This window comes from Sardina pilchardus, chromosome 17 (assembly GCF_963854185.1).
Source record: "Sardina pilchardus chromosome 17, fSarPil1.1, whole genome shotgun sequence".
NCBI classification, from domain to species: domain Eukaryota; kingdom Metazoa; phylum Chordata; class Actinopteri; order Clupeiformes; family Clupeidae; genus Sardina; species Sardina pilchardus.
Genome location: NC_085010.1, coordinates 26,092,519 through 26,112,255, shown reverse-complemented (window position 1 = coordinate 26,112,255; position 19,737 = coordinate 26,092,519). Strand labels below are relative to the sequence as shown.

Genomic DNA, 19,737 nt, shown 5'->3' with positions numbered 1-19,737 from the left:
GGCCACGAGAAGAGAGAGAATCAAACTTTTATTAAATGACTTCATCCACTGTACATGCACAACATCAAGGGAATGAATGAGAGAGAGGGAGAGCAAGAGAGAGAAAGAGAGAGATAGAGAGAGGGGAACAAAGAGACAGTGGAGGTACGAAGTGAATTGGACCTCCGCCATTATCCAGGCCCCCCTTCTCCCCTCCCTCCCTCCCTCCCTCCCCAGACCAAGAACATCCATCCTTCTATTTTTCTCTTCTTGTTCAGTCTTAATCTCACCCCCACCCTCCCCCCTCCCCTCTTCCCTGCTCCATTTCAGCATCACTGAGTATGTGTGTTGGGAGCCGGAGATGTGCTGTGCTTGACGAGCTCTGGCATGGAGATCCAAACCATCTAAATGCAGTCGGTGAGTCGTAGCCCCTAACTGTGCTTCGCTGTGTTCACAGCACTGCCATTTGCAGTCATGTTAAGACAGCTTGCTGCTGAATGAGATGCTCTTGATAAAGGCATAGCGTTAAACATAAGCACGTCGGTCCTTGTTTTTTTTTTTTCCTTTTTGCTGATTTGGTTATAGAATAATATACAAAATGAAAATGCACTGCAGTAGCCTATTCTATATATTCTTGCTCACCTTGGATCAGCCTCACCTTGAAGAGCTACCTCTATTGATACTGAAGTAAAAGAAGTTTTGTAAACGTCATGAATTATAACATTGATAATATCTCTATGACACAAAATATAACCTGTAGCCACCAACATGATTGCTTCTTCAATGCTTACATGATTCATAATGGGATATACTTTAAGTATTTCATCTGTTTATGTTTCATAAAGTACGTTTCAATTAATCTTTAATGTCTTGAAGACATTTGTTGCTCATGTTTTTTTTTTCAGTTAATGTAGATTGAACAAAGAGAAATTAACTTTTCAGACGAATCTACCAGAAAGAATCAAACTTTTGCTTTCCCCATGGAGATGACCCTGACATATTTTTTTAGCAGACACACAAAATGCGCAGGACATTATCTCCACTTTGGCTGATGGAAGCAGTGATTTTGCCTCGTATTTGGTCTTAATGGCACAGGCTCACCCCTACGGGCCTTCAGGGTTTTTTTTTTTTTTTTTTGGCTATCGCCATCAGTGGAGGGCTTCAAACATGCCTAAATTGTGGGAGAATAATGGCATGGCTAACCTTCAATGTCTGCTGCCCATTACCTTCGGTGATTCAGAGTTGGTCATGTGCCACTCATGATAACGGTTAGAAGCCCTTGGAGCTAGCACTTGGTGGTGCAAAACATTATACATTCAATTTAATTTCCTTTTTCCGCTTTATCAAAAAAAAAAAAAAAAAAAAAGCCTATGTACAAAACATTTACATTAAATAGTGTTGCCAGACTACAGTTGCCCCATCCGATTTTGCAAGAGGACCTTTATACCCCAAGATGCATTGCGGTGCCAGCCTGCAAGCTCTACAAGTGCCGTTCACGTCAGGCGGCCGCTTCAGATGTGTATGGGAACAGGGATCCTCACGTGACACTAAAGCTGAATAACTAACAAACAAACAAACAAACAAACAAACAAACAAACAAACAACAAAAAGAAAATAAAAACGAGACGCTGACCTCTGCCCCAGCCAAAGCTGCCCGCCCACTCACCCACCAACATTTTCTAAGCACACAGGCTTTTCTTCCCCCTCCCTATATTCTTCCGAGGCCAAACAGACGATCCAGATGCGTCTTCTCTCTTCTTTTTCCATCCTTTCACCGGGCCGCGCCGTGACTCTACCTGGTGAGCTGACCCACCACCTTCAGCAGAGTCTTATTCTCCTGCTTCAGCTGCTCGTTCTCGTCCTCGATGTCATCCAGATCCTGCACGGGAAGAGAAAACAAAAACGTTTTACGTTTCACACTTGCTCGCACGCAATGGACTCTGACGAAGATGCACGGTAGTGAACATACAGTAGGAACATTAGTCTTTGCTGTGCACCAATGCATTAAATGTTATAAGTAAACACCTGTGTTGCTCTGGCGTTCCTCCCTCACTAGAATTGAGACTGTCCCTTCCTCTAGATGCACCAGTTGTCTGCAGACGTGCAAAGGAATCACCCTTCCTGCTGATAACACTTGTTTGTTTGTTTGTTTGTTTGTTTGTTTAATATAAAGCCATATCAGCTCCTAAGGCTATGTAATGGCCAGAACATGGCATGCTACAGTAGAAGACATACTGTAGGAGATCAATATGGAACTATTACAAGCTTAGCAACAGTGATATTTTAGAGAAGGTTTTCAGAAATGTTAAAACTTTCAAAAGTGGGACCTTACTAACATCAACCACAGAATTTTGACTATAAATTTGTCATCTTTTGGTTTACAGAGCAGGGCAAAAGAATAGATATGTTTCACTGATGGGCGTTTTACAAAATTGGTTTACTCGCTCTTTAAAATGCAGTCAATCAATAATGGTTTTGGTGCCGTTCTCGGGCAAATTCACATTGTTATCTGTTTGTGTCCCTACCCTAAGCTATGACAAAGGATGAACATGCAGCACTCAAGGAAATAGCATTGAATTTATTTTCAGAACAGCAACACACATAACAGATACACGTGTCACAACCGAGTTCTTTGCCATTCATCTGTTGTGCTTTTGCGGTCTTACAAAATCCCTGGACATGCTATCAATGGTCCCCCCCCAACATAATAGCTGATCAGTAGTCTGGCCATGATGGAACATTCTGTTGTGCCGCATGTGCATATCTAGTGATACTTCAAAAAGATGTCTTTCCTAAGAGAGGATGTTTTTTCCTGAAATGACAACAACAGACTCAGAGCTTTCAAATCACCATTGTGTTCCATGCTGAATTTATTGACCTTTAAACGAGTGGTGAAGGTTATTTCAGAATTGATAGTCCATTTGCTTGGTTGACTAACCAAGAGAGTAACTCGACCAGTACGCACACGGAACAACACTGTGTAACTCAATCTGTTCACACACACACACCTCTGCCATGTCACACGAGATACCGTAAATTACATGAAGCGTTTTAATTAATGCAGTTGATTAGGAAATTGGATTTGCGACGGGTCACTGAAGACTCGCAGTGTGTCTTTCGGAAATTTCAGAGTGTGGTCTCTGCATTTTGGTCAATTTCTTCGGGTGAGGATTATCTGCTCAGATAGATAATGCCACCGAACTGGGTCTTCCTCTTTAGTGAAACAGGCTCGAGAATAACAAATTAAACATCAACTGTTTTAATTAGACACAAATGAGGAGTCCCATCGTGCCCCCAGCCCCCCCCCCAAAACCACCCACCTATCCTCCCTAATGCCCCCCCCCCCCCCCCCCCTCCCCCTCCAACTCATCAAAGTCTGAAGTGACAATTCTCATTTTCGGGCGGCTCCATCACTAATGGACATGACAGGCCGTCATCCAAATCAGGCACGCAACGCTTGTCGGGGGAACTTAAAAGGGGAAAAGACGGCCTGTAAGTCAAACAACGGAGGTTGTGAAGGTCGCAGCCGAGAGGGGGTTGGCGACGAAGAGACATTAATGTCTGCCATCGGCCCCAGCAGCGCAGTTCACACTGTTCATTTAACAGCTAATGGCTCCCTTGCTCTAGTGAGGCAGGTCAGAAAAAGACCTGAGTTGGACCTACGGGAAACAAAGAAGAACTTTTTGGATCTGAAAATAGGTATTCAATCCCAAAGTTCATCGAGTCCGTTGCTGTCTGCAAGTCGTTTACAGGTAGATACTCCTTCTCTTTCGTGATGAAATCCAAGATGATTCTCAGACCAAGTGGTGCCAAGAAACAGTCCTCCTCTGAAGAGTTTGATCCAAAGTAAATGATCAAAGTATAATTTTATGGTCTCCGACATGAACCCTCTGCTATCTTCCAGAATCCCATAATACAATGGAAAATCCTCCCAAAGAGGTTTGTATATAGTGACTGCCATGATTATTTCAGATGTGTTTTTACCCTGATGCTAACACTGCAGTCTTTGTGCTTCATCAAAGCTTTTTGATCTCAGGATCTCATTAATCATCATGTAATGATTCTGCATAGATGCGCAACAGCAGGACCAAAACAAACCCCAAGCAGTCCTTCTGGTGAATCTCATCTCTCATAACTGCGCCTACTGACCAGCACCGGCCAGTTCCTGTTTCTTGGCAGTTGCCAGCGAGTTGGGTATTTTCTTTGGACTGTGATCGGAACAATAGTCAAAGAAAAGCCTCGTTCAAGAGGATCGTTTTCCCTCGTCTTGGACATGAGAACTTTTCATCACCTCCCGTTAGGATTCCCCTCAAGCTGGAACAGCAGGCAGGCGGAGAACCAACTGTTGACCCCTCGCGTCGGGACAGAAGCCGGGCGCCCTGATGGGAAAGTTTGTTTGCCGTGTCTCGGAACGCCGGGGCTACCGGATCGCCGCGGGTTCTGTGAGCCGACGGACCCTGGTGGCCTCCCGTCGCAGCCCTGGCAACCTCGCCGAGTGAGGAAAAACAGAAGCGCAGCCGTTCTCGGACTGGCCCTCGTCGCTTTGGGCCGAAAGCCAGTGTGCTCTGCAAAGCCCTCAAGAAAGGGCAGAAAGTGAATATCTTCTTCTAGGCCAACGGGAGAGAGAGGGAGGAAAGAGAGACAGAGAGAGACAGTGAGAGGGGGAGAGAGAGAGATAGAGAGTGAGAGAGATAGAGAAAGAGAGATAGAAAGAGAGAGTTAGAGAGATAAAGAGAGAGACCGAGAGAGAGAGGGGAAGGGGCCAACAGGAGAGAGAGGGAGGAAAGAGAGACAGAGAGAGACAGTGAGAGGGGGAGAGAGAGATAGAGAGTGAGAGAGATAGAGAAAGAGAGATAGAGAGATAAAGAGAGAGACCAAGAGAGAGAGGAAGGGGGGGGGCTAACTAAATTGCACTTAGAGACCCAGAATGGAGTCTGGACTCCGGAGCTACAAAAACCTACCAAAAAGGAGAACATGATTCCTCAAAAGTTAGAGTCCACAGGGCACAACCATGTGGCATCTGAGAGAGATTAGAGACCATTTTGCGTAAGCGGCCCCTCAGGATCAAGCAATAAAAAGAAATGATCGCTCTGATGGTGTGGAGCTAATTTTGCTCGACCAAAAATCCTCAGAATGTTAGAGTCTTTTTTCCTACCAGTCTGTGGTTGGGGTAACATAACAATAGAATTAGTCACAAGCTTATAAAAACATGGTCTTTCTTAACGTCAGCAGGCTATGCAGTGGCAAAGGCTTGAAAACGTGTCCTTCATAAGAGCACGTGTCCTTCATGACTTACAGTATGTCCTTAATGAAAACACGTGTCCTTCATGACATGTGTCCTTCACCAAAGAGGACGAAGCCTCTGTGTGGCTTGCTCATCAAGATGGGGCTGTTTGATTGGTGTAGGATGGAAGGGGCTCTATGTGAGGACTATCGGTCAGAGAACTGACAGTTGCAGCAGCTGGTTTGAGTCAGAGAGAAGAGGGGAGAAAACCACAAAACCACAATCTCTCCCTGTCCCTCTGTCTCACTCACCACAGTGTCAGAGACATGGACGCATATGCACCACACACACACACACACGCACCCGCACACGCACACACACAAGAACGCATGCACACACACACACACACACACACACACACACACACACACACACACACACACACACACACACGTGCGCAAATAAAGCCTCCCTTGCTACAGCCGGTCATGAATTTAAAGTGTTTATCAAATACCAATCAGATCCAATTCAGAGGCAGAGGCAGCCGCGAGGGGATGGGAAGCGGAGAGTGCTTTTGGGAGAAACCTGCGCAAGAGTAACTCCAAGTGGGGGATAATTGTAATCTCCTGCTTATCCTTGAAACGGCGCCACAATATCAGGCTGATTGCCGGGAGATAGCGAGGTGGTAATTTGGCAATCGTTTCTATTTAGTTGCCGGCTTCGCGGGACACAGCTGTGAGAGACTACCCAATACCGGCGGTGACACACAGACAGGCACATGCACACACACACACACACACACACACACGCACACACACACCAAGAGATTAGGTGCATAGAAAATACATTTGAAATGACTAGTGAGGGGTATTGTCTTAATGAAGTATATGATTTGATTTGGTCCCAGATATGCCATTTTATAAGAGCTGAGATATTTAATATGTAATTACCAGTTGTGAACACTGACTCAATTTTGAGTGCTACACATCATTTCGCTCCGACAATGCAATGTTAAAAGAGAGATTGCATAAACGCGTACCTCTACTAGAACTGTCACAATCAAATACCCAACTTGGAACAAAGACCTGGTGATCACATTTTAATAATGTGATTATGTCAAATCTTTCTTTGTTTTAATGAAACCGCTTCATCAGAGCCTTTCACAAGAGTATAACTCTGTTCCGTTTATAGTCCCATCAATGAACATTCACCCTGGGGATCTTGAACAATGGCAACCAATCTGATTATCACCTTTTGAGTTTGGAACGGAGTTTGAGGAGTAAGTTTGGTTGTTGCACAATGTAGACGTTTTCAACCCCAAAAGTGTCTTACACAAGTAACCACATGGATCCAGGATATCTAATATATAATATAATATATACAGTATGACAGAATATTTGATATATTCTGTGTTGTATACATTTTATGGATATTTCAGGAGTCCCACATCGTGTTGACAGGCCAGTGAATGAGTCCAAGACGAGCGTGTCTCACCCTGTTCAGCAGGTCGATCTCCTCCTTCAGCTTGGCAATGAGCTCATCTTTGTCCTCGTGGGCCTTGAACATACGGGCGTTCTCCTGCCTCTCCATGGCCAGCTCCTGACACACACATACACACACACACACACACACACACACACACAAAAGGAGCGTGATGAGAAGACAGAGAGAGGTGTAGAGAGCTGAGCGGCCAGCAGCCAGGCCACGGCTCATTGGTGGAGGAACACGGAGGAAGCCAGCCGCCGCCCCAGAGAAGAGGGGCACACACATGCGCACACAGCACATTGGGCTAGTTTAGTCTTTGGGTGCGCACGCACATGCACACACACACACACACACAAGATTGGACTATTTATTCTTTGAGTGCGCGCACACACACACACACACACAGAGCAGATTGGACTAGTGAAGTCTTTGGGTGCGCGTACACGCACGCGCACACACACACACACACACACACACACACACACACACACACACACACACACACACACACACACACACACACACACACACACACACACACACACACACACACACACACCAGATTGGACTACATGTAGTTTAGTCTTTGAAAGTGCACACACATGCATGCACTCACACACAAACAAAGCAGATTGGACTAGTTTAGTCTTTGTAAGCACACGCACATGCACACACACTCACAAAGCAGATTGGACTACTTTAGTCTTTGGGAGTGCACACACACACACACACACACACACACACACACACACACTGACTGACACTTAAACAATCACATATACACCAAAACAAGAAAGCACTCACAGATCCGTGCATGCGCACATACATCTGGTCACACATACTGTACACACTGACAAATAAACAATCACATAAACCCCAACATGAATGAAGTACTCACGCACACAACCCATAGACACAACCAAACATACAGAGAGAGAGATAGAGACAGAGAGAGAGAGAGGGAGAGAGAGAGAGAGAGACCATAGTAACAATACTGTATTCAGTATTTACTGTAGAACCTGTGTATTCTGACCTGAACCAGCAATATTGCAGCAGAACCACAATATTGCAGCAGAATATTTGTGGGAATAGCCCAGGGTAGCGCGAGCGGTCTAACGCATAAACGGATTCAGTGGTCTAATCATCGGCGTCTCTTTTTTATCCGCTTCATAGTTGCCAGTGAACGCAAGGCTAATGGGCTCCAGCGACTTCACCCCTGGGCCTCCGCCCACCGCCATATGCACTCATAATGTCATCAGCATGCTAATATTTATGCTCCTTGCATGACTGATGGGCACCACACACACACACACACACACACACACACACACACACACTCACAGACAGAGAACACACACATCTTCCACCACAGCTGTGGTTGGTTTCGGTGCAGTCACAAAAGGAAACATCTCGCGTTACCTCAGTCCTATTAAATGCAGTCAGACTTGGGCTGGAGGTCACTTCTGTGCATCTTTAAATGTCCCGGAGGGAGTCGGTCGGCACGCGGTGATTTAGGTTTTAGTGTGTGTGTGTGTGTGTGTGTGTGTGTGTGTGTGTGTGTGTGTGTGTGTGTTTGAATGCAGCACGTCGCTCGTGGTGAGGAGAGCGTATGAGAAATTAATCAACTCCAGGATGTGGAGTTAAAAATAAACTTCAAAAAAAGAAGAGGGAAAAAAGCGGAACTTTAACACCTACTAGTGCGAAATTGATGACGTTGGGCTATCACTTATCACTCTCTTTCTGTGTGTGTGTGTGTGTGTGTGTGTGTGTGTGTATGTATGTGTGTGGTAGGTAGGTTCTTCTTTAAAAGACTATGTGACATTTAATACTGAAAAGTGCGCTCTGTGTGCTTCATAAGAAAGGTGAGAGCATAGAGTCTGCTCGATAAAGGTCATCTTTGGCTGAGCACTGAAGTTATTGCTGCTCAGAATGAGACTTTTCTGATTTCAAATGGGTGAAAAGATGAGGATGAAGGCAATGGAAGAAAGAGAGATAGAGAAAGAGAGAGAGAGAGAGAAGAAAAAGAGAGTGAGTCATAGACAGCACATTTGAAAGAAAATGACGAAGCATTTATAGAAACTTCTCCTTTGCCTCCCTCGTTCAAAATAAAAGTCTCTCTGATGCAGGCCCTGATGGAGACCCTTTTGTATCAGCCCTGCTCCTCCTGCTTGAGGAACTCAGCACAGACGATCCTCCACACTCACCCTACTCACGACTCCTCACTACCCAAGGACACTGCACTTTCCCTGGGCCTTGCTCTCTCTCTCTCTCTCTCTCTCTCACACACACACACACACACACACACACACACACACACACACACACACACACACACACACACACACACACACTACCAGTGCGGGTGATGAGACGGGCTTAACATGATGAATCGCTGGGTCCAGGAGCGTTTCCAAACATAACTCAAAGGCCATATTACACATGTAGCCCCTGCCTAAGCTTCCTCTTGAGGATTAGAGACCAGATCTGCCGTCACACAGACGGACTCTGCTCGGACAAAGCTATACATTAACAGGGATTTTCTCTCTTTACATACGTCACTGTGTGCCATCTCATAACGTTCTCTGACAAGGACTGATTAGGTGTGTTTAGACTCTCCCTTGGAAAATGTATAAAGCAGTCAGACCCCATGTGTTAAAAAAGAACAGTGACTGTAGGGTGGTGAAAGACAGACAGACCGTTAAACAATTACATTTTATTTTTCCCATTTTTCTCCAAGTTACAAACAATCATATGACATTACACTGGAAGGGCCAGTTTGCATAATATGGATTTAGCCTAGACTAAAAGAGGAATTCAGTGAAAAATCTCCCTTCGAAAAAAAGCTTTTAGTTTAGAACTGATGCAGGAAAACATACTATAATGCGTCCTTTACAGATTGAATCTGAAAGCATGGCTACACACGTGTAACAGCAAATATGAAGCACATCAAACGCATTGCATGTGCATATGAACTGTTAATGACATTAAATAACATTACACCTTGTGTATACCTTCATTGCACCTTCTCAGTTGTGTCCAGTTGCTATAGTAACAGTTGTACAGGTGTTAGCAACCTAGACTGGTTATACTACAGGTAGCGTAGTAGTAAACAGACGTGCCGTTGTTATGTCGTAATTTCCCGACTATTAACCAAGGTTAATACATTTGATAGTGCAAAATTTCTGAAGCTATGAGGTTAATACACGGGGACAGGCTAACACACGGAAATGCACGTCACCATTTTCCATTCTTCTTCATGACTGAAGCACAATCTGCGTCTGATCCATTGGACTAATTGTGCACCATGGTTAATAATACACGAGTGCAGTTAATACATTGCGTTTGCTTTTTAAAATTAGCATTAGCTTTAATTAGCATTAATAACATGTGCGGTGGTAATACAGTATACTCAATGCGGCCAATACACGGGAAATTACTGTAGTACCTTCTCCAGCTCCTCGAGCCTCCTCTCCAGGCCACCAGGGCCACCAGGGCCCCCAGCGCTGCTCTCTCTGCCATGGCGACCGTAACCCTGGCGCTGCCTGTTACCGCCCGTCTCCTCATCAGAACCCGTGCCTGTCGAGCCAGAGCTAATGAGAGAGAGAGAGGGAGGGAGTGAGAGACACAGAGAGAGAGAGAGAGAGTGAGGGACAGAGAGAGAGAGAGTTTTAGAGGGAGAGAGAAAAAAAGAGTAATCATGTTAGATGATGGTCAGAAGGCACACACTGTCCTACACTGTGGTGCCCACTGTTAATGTTAGTAGACAATACAACTCAGAAGTAGTGCATTAGAGCCGCACTCACTAACACACACACACACACACACACACACACACACACACACACACACACACACACACACACACACACACACACACACACACACACACACACACACACACACACACACACACACACACACACACACACACACACACACACACACACACACACACACACGCATCAAAGGCTCAGCCATAAAGAGCTCTAATGGCCAAGCTAAATCAGGGGATGTGAAATGAACAGGTGTTTACACCTTCTCTCCAAACTGGCTACATCACTGACTATTCAGAGACGCCTCGTTCAAATAATCGTGAGGCATTTAAATGCACCTTTTCACAGCAGGCTTTAACATTTAGCAGCGGGTCTCGATATTTACACGCTTCAGAGAGGCTGAAGTCTGTTCAGTTAGTCACTTAAATGGAGGGGAAAACTTAATTTGGCTCTGAAGTAGAATGAGCCCATTTCAAACTTCAGCTCACAGTGTGGACACACACAAAAAAACAGCCTCCATTCTTCTCACATCACTCTCACATCTTTCCCCCTCTCTCTCTCTCTCTCTGTCTCTCTCTTCCTCCTTCTTTGAGTAATTTTCAGTCCTTTTTCTTTCCTCTGACTCCCAGCAAAGTGGGAATATTCATGTGGAACTTATTTCCTGACGGCTTTACTTCACCAGGCCGTGTGAACTTGGAGCTAAAACTCCCTGCCGTCCTATTCCTCAGAGTCGATAACCCTCTCTGGGAATCAAATTATTGGGCTGCCGTAGGCCCACTGCATTGTTGGAGACTGATGTCTGCATATATTTCAGTAAAAAAAAAAAAAAAAAAAGTGAAAAAAAGTCCTTGGAAAACGAGGGAGAACGGAAACAAAAAGAGAGGGATGGATAGAACAAGCTGACTGACAGAAGACAAGCTGATTGGCTTTGGGTCTTAAAGGAACACTTCACCGTTTTTTCATATTAAACTATGTTATTCCCTTAACTAAGACGAGTTGATACATACCTCTCACGTTTCAATGTGTGCACTCACTGGCTCTGGTGCGTGGCACTACTTTGATAGCACTTTGCTAGCCCAGCTCATTCATTAGGATTCAAACAGAGATTAATTTAGAAACGACCAAACATCTCCAAACATCTCCATGAATTTCCCCTTGGGGATCAATAAAGTATCTATCTATCTATCTATCATGTTTTCCCTATTCAAATACAGTTACACGAGTAGTCACACGACCAAGTATGGAGAGACAAAATAAAACATGGTGCATTTCTACGCAGGTAAGAGGGATAACTATATTGTGTGGCGGAATAACAATTGGGAGCACTTAGACTTGGCGCAGTAATATCCTCACTCTAGAGTGAAACTGAAAGTGCAAGAGTGAGGATATTGAGTGATGTTTGGTCGTTTCTAAATTCATCTCTGTTTGGATCTTAATGAATGATCTGGGCTAGCTAAGTGCTATCAAAGTTGCGCCGTGCGCCATGCAGAGCCAGTGAGTGCACGCATTGAAACGTGCGAGGTATGTATCAACTCGTCTTAGTTAAGGGAATAACATAGTGTAATATGAAAAAACGGTGAAGTGCTCCTTTAAAACACCTGTGTAAACAGGTCTCATTGTTGCAGCAGGGCTTAAACCGGAGATAACAGCCCCAAAATCCGAATACTCTCCTTCTGCCAGAAGATTAAAAGGAACCCGAGCTGTACAAATGTTTGACATGGACAAGTCTTGGACAACGCTGGGAGAATATCAAAAAGCCAAAGCCTCACTGCAGTCAAAAAAAAGAGAAAGAAAATAAGAACTTAACAGCTTCGCGGCCAAGATAAAGTGTTGGTGGGGAGATCGATAAAAATTCCAGCTGAGAAACACACAATGTAATAACCCCACAAAGCCACGGTGTCAGGGAGATAACCCACTCAAGTCACATCAGTCCATCTTTCCTCTACACTCTCCCCCCGCCCCCCCCCACGATCAAACTCCTGAAAACAGGGGCTCTCTGACAACTTTATATCACTCGAGGTGGAGGCCCAGCCGAGTGGCATGTTGCTAACTCTTAATGAGCCCCGACTCCTGGAGAGTCACAGCCTTGAGTGTGTGTGTGTGTGTGTAAGTGTGTGTGTGTGTGTGTGTGTAAGTGTGTGTGTGAGTTTTTGAGTGTGTGAGTGTTTATGAGTGTGTGTGAGTGTGAGAGAGTGTGTATGTGTGTATTTATGAGTGAGAGTGTGTGTGTCTGTGTGTGTGTGTCAGTGAGTGTGTTTGTGTGTCAGTGAGTGTGTTTGTGTGTGTGTGTGTGTGTGTGTGTGTGTGTGTGTGTGTGTGTGTGTGTGTGTGTGTGTGTGTGTGTGTGTGTGTGTGTGTGAGGATGGTGTCCCTTTGAGCTGTTCCCGGCTGTGGTGTTTACCAACTACATCCGCTGCTGAAGCTGTCCAGGTTTCAGACACAGCAGTGGCTGGCCGCTGCTGCTGGGAAAACAAGGCTCTTAGAAATGCTGCGTGGTGTGGTGCTTGAGATCACGGCTGGCGAATATCAGCCCCTCCGATCCCCACCTCCCCACCCCAGCTATAACACACACACACACACACACACACACACTCTCCCTCCGGCTGCCCCTACCCAAAGACCCTCTACCAGCCTGCGGAGCAGCACTGTCCGTGCTGTGTGTGTGTGTGTGTGTGTGTGCGTGTGTGTGTGTGTGTTGGATCACTCAGAGCTTGTTAGCACCCTGCAGGAAAGGAGATGGGAGTAATGATGTACTCCTGTGGTGTGGTGTGGTCTGGTGTGGTGTGGTGTGGTGTGGTAGCGGGGTTGGGGGGGTGACAGCCAAAGAGGGACATGCCACACCATCTCTAAGGCTGATATAAAGCTGTATGTCTCGTCTCTGTGGTCTTTCTTGCAGGAAGTATTTGTTTCGGCTAAATCCAAACTGAAGCCAAATTGGATCATTTCTGAATTCCTATTGACATTCTGAGGGGATAACGACCCCTAAAGGAACACCACACTGGGCCTCCTTCATTACCTGGCACATCTACCGCAGCCTCAGGAGTGCACTATCTACTGAGAGCTCCAGGACTATGTGATTAGTATGATTACTAAACTGTAATACCTCGGATGCCTACAGCCAGTTTGAGGGACACAGTTAATAAGGGGGCTTGGGACAAAACCGTGGCTTAATGGCGTGTCCCAACAGGTGATCTCTTTATTTCGGATATTCGGTGGCTTCCACTTGGCAGCCGAATTCGTCATTCGAAGCCGGCCAATCAGACAGGGCCATAATCACATGGCCAGATTGAGGCTCAGATGAGCCTACTGGCTGGATCAGAGGAGAACTCGCCAGGCACTGGGCTAATTGTTCTGTCTGTATGCATACAGGAGGACCGGCACGGTTTCAGGCCCAATGGCCAATCCTCTGCCTGCAGAGAAACCTCAACTCGTCGGAATGGATTTAGGTCCTTCGAGTGCAAAGATTATGTTCCGTCTGTGGCTGGTCAGCGATGGAAATAATCATAACTAAAAGCCTGGGTGTGACTGAGTGTTTCATAAGCGGAAGAACCATTTTATATAACGTGTAGTGCAAAATATGACTGGAATTAAAACAGCACCTCAGAAGTAAAGCCACTTTAGCAGCAATACCATTCTCATTACAATTTGAAGAGAAACTATGCAGGATTGGCGATTGCATCTCTGGTTTCGGTTTCGCGTTTCGTTTTCGCTCGTTTTATGCTTGCATATTTCTCTGCAGAGCTTCCCCTACAACTTTAGCGTGTATATGCATACTATATATATAAATAAATTGCAAGCGTGGTTCTGCTTGTTCCTTACGCGTCTCAGACTTCCAGGTGTAAACAAGGAGCGTTCGCCTCCTGCACAAACTGCAAGGTTGCAATAGCGGATAGGGACACTGGGGGCGGGAGGAAATATTACTGTTTTCGATCAAACTGGTCAGTCAAGCAAAACAACGATTTCTAAGCGATTTTATCACTATGAAAAAGTTGCATAGGGTCTCTTTAAGGCAAAAGCGAAGTTCTTTTCAGCTCTGTTTGCCAAGGGGTGGGAAAAAGGACTGGCCAAAATGTACAGTTTTGCTGAAACACACACGCAATGGCTTGTGTGAATCTGGCATTCATAGCTAACCGTGAGCTCAGAAGGATTTAAATTGTGTTGCAATGTGTGGCAATTCTAAGGCGAGGCAAAACAGGCACACACACAAAAACATACACACACACACAGATGCACACACTGTCCAACATTTTCTGACTGCCCCCCCACCGCCCAACCCCCCAAGCTCACATTAAAAAATGGGGGCTGGTTCTACACAACACCTTAAGTCAGTTGCACACATACTGTAGCCAACCTGAGGACTAATGTTCACCGACTCTCCCTCATCTCTCTCACTCTCTCTCTCTCTCATGCATATAGAAAGACACATGTGCAAACACACATAGGCACACGCACACACACACACACACACACACACACACACACACACACACACACACGCACACACACACACACACACACACACACACAGGGACAGGACTCATCTCACCTCTTATGGCGGCCGCTCCCACATCTTGGAGTCTCCTGCAGAGAGAAGCACACAACACAAAACACCAGTTAGAGACACGCTTGCTAAATCAATGCTCCTAAAAGGTTGCGTGTGAGTGCATTCATTACTGATTATTACCTCTGCGAAGGGGGTTATGTTTTCATCAGGGGTTTGTTTGTTTGTTTGTTTGTTTGCTTGTTTGTTTGTTTGTTCGTTTGTCTGTTAGCAAGATAACTCAAACAGTTATGGATGGATTTCGATAACATTTTCTGAAACGACCCAAAGAAGAAGCTGTTAAATTTTGGGGGTGATCCGGATCACTGTCTGGATCCAGAAGGCAGTTATGTTCTCACTTGGTGGAGGTCTGCGCTCTCGGAGTGCTTTTCTAGTTTTTTTTTTATGTTATTATGACGTTGGAAGTTTTTTTTGGACAAAAGCGTCTGTGAAGTAACCATGACTACAACCATACAAGCGCTCATAAGATAACATCATGCATTCGTTTATGCAACCATACATTCATTAAGTCATTATCCAAATGAAAATGTCACATCTGTGTTGACGTTGTCTGCAGACCAGTGATTCTCCAGGTTAGGAGACATCCCATGACGCACACAACTGACTAATCCGTCGATCAGACGTCAACTGCCTGGCTAGCTCAGACTCAAACATAACGCAATCAGTGTTTTTTCCCCCTATCAAACAGCAGACTGGCAGTCAAGTGCAGTGTCTACTGACAACACACACACACACACACATTGCCCTGGGAGGTAAACTCAATCCAAAGTACATCAGCTGGATATATTCCTCTCATACGGCCATAACACTCATTCGCTGCCCTTAAGGGAAAGAGTGTATGCTACACACATCTCTCATGTTACGGCAGCAACGCAACACCCTTTCTGTGAGTTACGAGCTCTTCCACAGAAACAGCAGTTGCAGCGAGCCTACTGGTTAACAGTAATCATTCTTGGACTTGCTCTCCTGCTGAGCTGCAATTTTAGGTATGGAATGTGTGAACGTGTGCGGGCCATTATGTGTGTGTGTGTGTGTATGTGTGTGTGTGTATGTGCATCGGTGTGAGATCATGTGCTCTGAATGCATTTAATGTGTGCATATGTTTGTGCATCGGTGTGAGATCATGTGCTCTGAATGCATTTAATGTGTGCATATGTTTGTGAGAATGCGCTAGTTGTGTGTCTCATATGAAATAAGGTACTAAAGTGTGTGTGTGTGTGTGTGTGTGTGTGTGTGTGTGTGTGTGTGTGTGTGTGTGTGTGTGTACACACTCCTGCCCCACCCGCTTCCCATTGAACAGCCTTCCGCAGGCTCCCGGCCAACAGTGGAGCTGTGTGTTGCGTTGGTGTGCAGCGGCGGCTGAACTGCAGGGCGCGCACGTTCATCATTTTCCCATTAGCGCTGCGTCGGCACCACCGCCCCGGTGTGCCCTCCCTCACGCTACCTCGCCCCGCCGATACACACACACACACCATGCCCGCGCACACACACACACACATACACACACACCCCATGCACGCACGCACACACACACACAAACACACACACGTGACTTCCACAGGCTCGTTTCAGAGAGGAAGGGAGAGAAAGAGAGAGTGAAAGACAGAAAGAGAATGAGAGCGAGAGGGACAGAAAGAGAGAGGGGGAGAAAGAAAGAGTGTAAGACAGACAGACAGACAGAGGGCAAAAAAAAGAAAGAAAGAGAGAGAAGAAGAAAGAAAGAATGAATGAATGAGACCATACTCCAGCCAGGATGAATATTAATCTTAAGGGGCAGTGGCAGGTGAGCCTCCTGTCTCAGACAGCACCTAATGGCACCCAATCAATCAGGCTGCTGCCGCCGCCACCACCACCACCAATAGCACTCCTCCACCACCTCCACCTCCACCCTGCCCTGGCTCCCTCCCTCCCTCCCTCCCTCCCTCCCTCTGCTTCTCCACCATGTGCTCGTTACTCGGCGTAAGACCCCCTGCAGTGGTGCCCATCCATTCCCCACATGGCAGAGCCGGATCTGTGCCGTCCCCGTGTTTATGACACCCTAAGGCTGAGACGGGAGAGATTTAGGGAAGGAGATGTATGGAGATGTATGGAAGCACGCACAGGGAGCAGGGTGGAGAGCTGGAGAGGGGGAGAGGGGGAAAGGAGGAGAGGAGGAGAAAATGAGAGGAGGAGGCAGAATGGGGAAAGAGAGAGGGAAAGGAAGAAAGAGAGGGAAAGGATGAGGTAAAGAAGGAGAAAGAGAGAGGGAGAGAAGGAAAGAGAGACAGAGAGAGAGAGGAGGGAGAGAAGGAGAAAGGGAGAGGAGGAGGCAGAGACGGGGAAAGAGAGAGGGAGAGGAGGAGACAGAGGGGTAGAGGATGAGGAAGAGAGCGAGAAAAAGAAAGGGAGAGGGAAAGGAAGAGAGAGGGACAGGATGAGGTAAAGAAGGAGAAAGAGAGAGGGAGAGAAGGAAAGAGAGAGGGAGAGGATGAGGAAGAGAAATAGATGCAGAAAGGGAGAGGGAGAGGAGGAGAGACAGAGAGAGAAGGGTGCATGTTCCCATGTGTTCACAGGGAAGTGAACACATGGGAACATGCACCAGGACACACATGACTTCTCTCTGGGCCTGATCTGATGGCAATTGGCCCAGAGACGTGTAGTGGCTCAATGCATCAATGCTGGGGAGCGCAAGAGACCCATCAGGGCAATCAATCACCTGAACCATCTATCCTGATTAGTGCTGCCGCGATTAATCGACATAATCGAACTAATCGATAATGAAAATTAGTCGATGCCAATTTTTTTAGTCGACTAATCGTTTTGCTATTTATTCCCCTATTTATTTTTGGTCTCCCATCTCTAACGGCTGTAATGTTATTAATTCTGTTATTAACTCTACAAAAGTAGGCTGATATTGATATGAGCATATCTATATATATGGCTATATGTCACGTTTTGGCCCTTCAGTTGAGTTGAAAATAAAATGCACACAACAAAATACCGAAAACTTGCTTTTTTAAAAAATAAATAGTCGTTTAGATTAGTCGACTAATCGAAAAATTAGTCGAAAGATTAATCGTTAGAAAATTAGTCGTTAGTGGCAGCACTAATCCTGATTGGTGAGAAGCTGTTGGAGGTAGGCTGCTGATTGGTGAATGCTACCCGCGTGTGGGTGCCCAATCACCTGTGTCTTATCTCGTTCACTCGGTTCACATTCGGATCGTTTCTCTCCACATCTGTCTGTTTTTGTGTTAGTCTATCGGAGAGACGATATACACACACTAACAGTGTCTTGATGATTGTCACAGACTCAATAAAAACAATAGAGTTCGGGCCAGCACTGAAAACCTGCCTGCAGAGTGAGTGACAGCAGAGGAGAGGAGAAGCTACAACTGGACAGTGCCAAACATATCTCTTCCAGAGAGAGAAGCGGTGGCATCTCAGAGCTGGGGACAGCTGGATGTGTGACCAAGACACAGTCCTACTCAACTCACTCCCACTCTGTTTCACTCAAGACTGGACACTTTGGTTCAGACTGATGGCAAATGGGTCCCTGTTCACTATGACGCCAATCTAGCATAGAAAGATGTAGACAAACAAATTCATCACATTATTATACAATAATACAAGATGTTTTGTTTCTAATGCTGTTACGGCTTAAATAACATTGAAAACTATCTTGTACAGTTCGCCCAAGTACGACTCACAGTGTACGAGGAACACATGGGCCAAAGGGAAATAAGCAGCACTGTGATTTCCATCCAGAGATCCCATTTATTTTGTCCTCTCGACTTTGCTCACGTTGAACGAGTGGAATGAAATAATGGAAAATTACTCCACGATTCTCTAATAGCTGACATTTACAGGCACGAAACTTGTTTTGTGGACTATCTGCGCGTAAACTATAATGTGCAGAGCGCAAATGGCCAAATGCCAGCGTAATGGCATAATAATCATCATAATTGCAGGTGCATGTGCAGAGATGCTCGGTTTTTTTGGGTGCTTTCTTGTAATATTTCATCCAGATAATGAATACGAAAATTACCCATTTATTTTATTCAAAAGAAGAAGCTGTGCATTTTATTATTTACATCCTTAATCAACTTAGCGAAATAGGTTCGGCACTCTGGTGAGAGCACCTGTAAGATGACGTGAGCGGTGAGAGAAATAATAACGTGATGGATAGAGAGCACTGGTTAAAAGAAAGGATATAAAAAAGAGGAGGAGAAAGCTAAAAAAACTGCGATGTGTTTTGGAAGAGCTCGACAGTGAATAACCACCTTACGGTTTTGGACCGTTACACTGTCAGAGTGTGTGTGTGTGTTCAGTGAAAGAAGCGCAGGGCATAGGTGACATGTTGGAGTGCTGCCCAGTCCTCTGTGTGTGCATGTAAAAGCGTGAGGCCGGGGGGGGGGGGTTAATGCAATTGAAGTGAGGACACTTGGGCCTGCTCCGTGCGGCCCGGACTCCACTATTCGTCACGCTTGAGCCTCGTTGACAGCTCGCAAAAAGCCTCCTGCGTCCCTCACGGAGAGCGCACGCTATTACTGAGCAAATGTGGCCAATTACACACCATCACACACACACACACACACACACACACACACACAAAACACACACACACACCATAGAAATAGACAAGCACGCAAATGTGTACACACCCACACAAATGCAAAAATATGCATACAGAGACGTACACACACACACACGCACACACGCACACACGCACACACGCT

General features: G+C 45.7%; 1 protein-coding gene across 1 annotated transcript in view; it reads right to left on the bottom strand.

Annotated features, from left to right (window-relative positions):
- Window positions 1–272: 272 nt before the first annotated feature.
- pawr (PRKC, apoptosis, WT1, regulator) overlaps window positions 273–19,737 on the bottom strand; it is a 65,715-nt gene continuing 46,250 nt past the window's right edge. Inside the window, exons 4-7 of the mRNA XM_062518066.1 lie at window positions 15,008–15,042; window positions 10,134–10,278; window positions 6,698–6,802; window positions 273–1,858 (exon numbers count right to left, since the gene is read on the bottom strand). Coding sequence (XP_062374050.1) covers window positions 1,772–1,858; window positions 6,698–6,802; window positions 10,134–10,278; window positions 15,008–15,042 — 372 coding nt within the window. The 3' untranslated portion in view covers window positions 273–1,771. The remainder of the gene's footprint in view (window positions 1,859–6,697; window positions 6,803–10,133; window positions 10,279–15,007; window positions 15,043–19,737) is intronic.